Genomic DNA, 952 nt, shown 5'->3' with positions numbered 1-952 from the left:
AAAAAAAAACAATTATTTTTACACTGCTTTCTAGTTTTTTTTTTGAAGAAAAAAAGAAAAGAAAAACAATATTATTGATCTCTCACTCCCTCTTCATATTGACTCTCCCCCTCCCATAACATATATGAGTTTATACAAATATTCATTATCACAAGGAGACGCCACTAATAATAAATACTGTCGTTTATTCTTTTGTTCTCTTTTTTTTTTTTTGTTAAATATCTGCTTTATGCATTTATTACACATTTTTTTCTTGTTTATTCTCCCTATATTTATCTTAATGTTTCCTGCACTTACACATGTGGGTATCATTAAAGAGTTTTTTTTTTAAAAAGAAAAAACAAACCAACAACAGCATCAGCAATAATAATAATAACAACAATATATTAACAAAAAAGTAAAAAAAAGAAGAAGAGAAAAGAAATAATTCAAAAAAAAAAAAGAAAAATAAAAGAATAAAAGTAAATGCCACCAAAGGAGCGTGCAGCACTTCCACCCGGTGACGCAGTGCGTGGGGAGAAACTTTTTAAGGGCCGGGCGGCGCAGTGCCACACGGGTACAAAAGGCGGTTCCAACGGTGTTGGGCCTAATTTATATGGAATTGTTGGCCGTAAATCCGGAACTGTTGAGGGTTTTACGTACAGCAAAGCCAATCAAGATTCCGGTGTTATGTGGACTCCGCAGGTACTTGACGTGTATTTGGAGAATCCAAAGAAATTTATGCCCGGCACTAAAATGTCTTTTGCAGGTTTAAAGAAACCACAGGAACGCGCCGACCTCATCGCATACCTCGAGACATTAAAGGACTAAAATGAGATAATAGAAAAATTTATAATATTTATAATATAACTACATTATTGAAAATTTATGTTATCATACATGTATTATTAAAGCAGAGGATGGAAGGAAGAAAGGAGGGGGGGGGTTATGTTATGATGGCAAGGATTCCATT

The 952-nt window shown here is 33.8% G+C and overlaps 1 protein-coding gene across 1 annotated transcript; it reads left to right on the top strand.

Moving 5' to 3' along the window:
* Positions 1–465: 465 nt before the first annotated feature.
* On the top strand, positions 466–810 carry TEOVI_000619300 (cytochrome c; the record flags this gene model as incomplete). Its single annotated transcript, XM_067223840.1, has 1 exon — positions 466–810. The coding sequence occupies one exon, from the start codon at positions 466–468 to the stop codon at positions 808–810; it is 345 nt and encodes a 114-aa protein (XP_067079941.1).
* Positions 811–952: the final 142 nt, after the last annotated feature.

Source organism: Trypanosoma equiperdum, assembly GCF_001457755.1.
Source record: "Trypanosoma equiperdum strain OVI genome assembly, contig: ctg_1979, whole genome shotgun sequence".
In the NCBI taxonomy this organism is placed as follows: Eukaryota; Euglenozoa; class Kinetoplastea; order Trypanosomatida; family Trypanosomatidae; genus Trypanosoma; species Trypanosoma equiperdum.
Note: the sequence above shows the minus strand (reverse complement) of the source record. Positions and strands in the feature narration are given on the sequence as shown.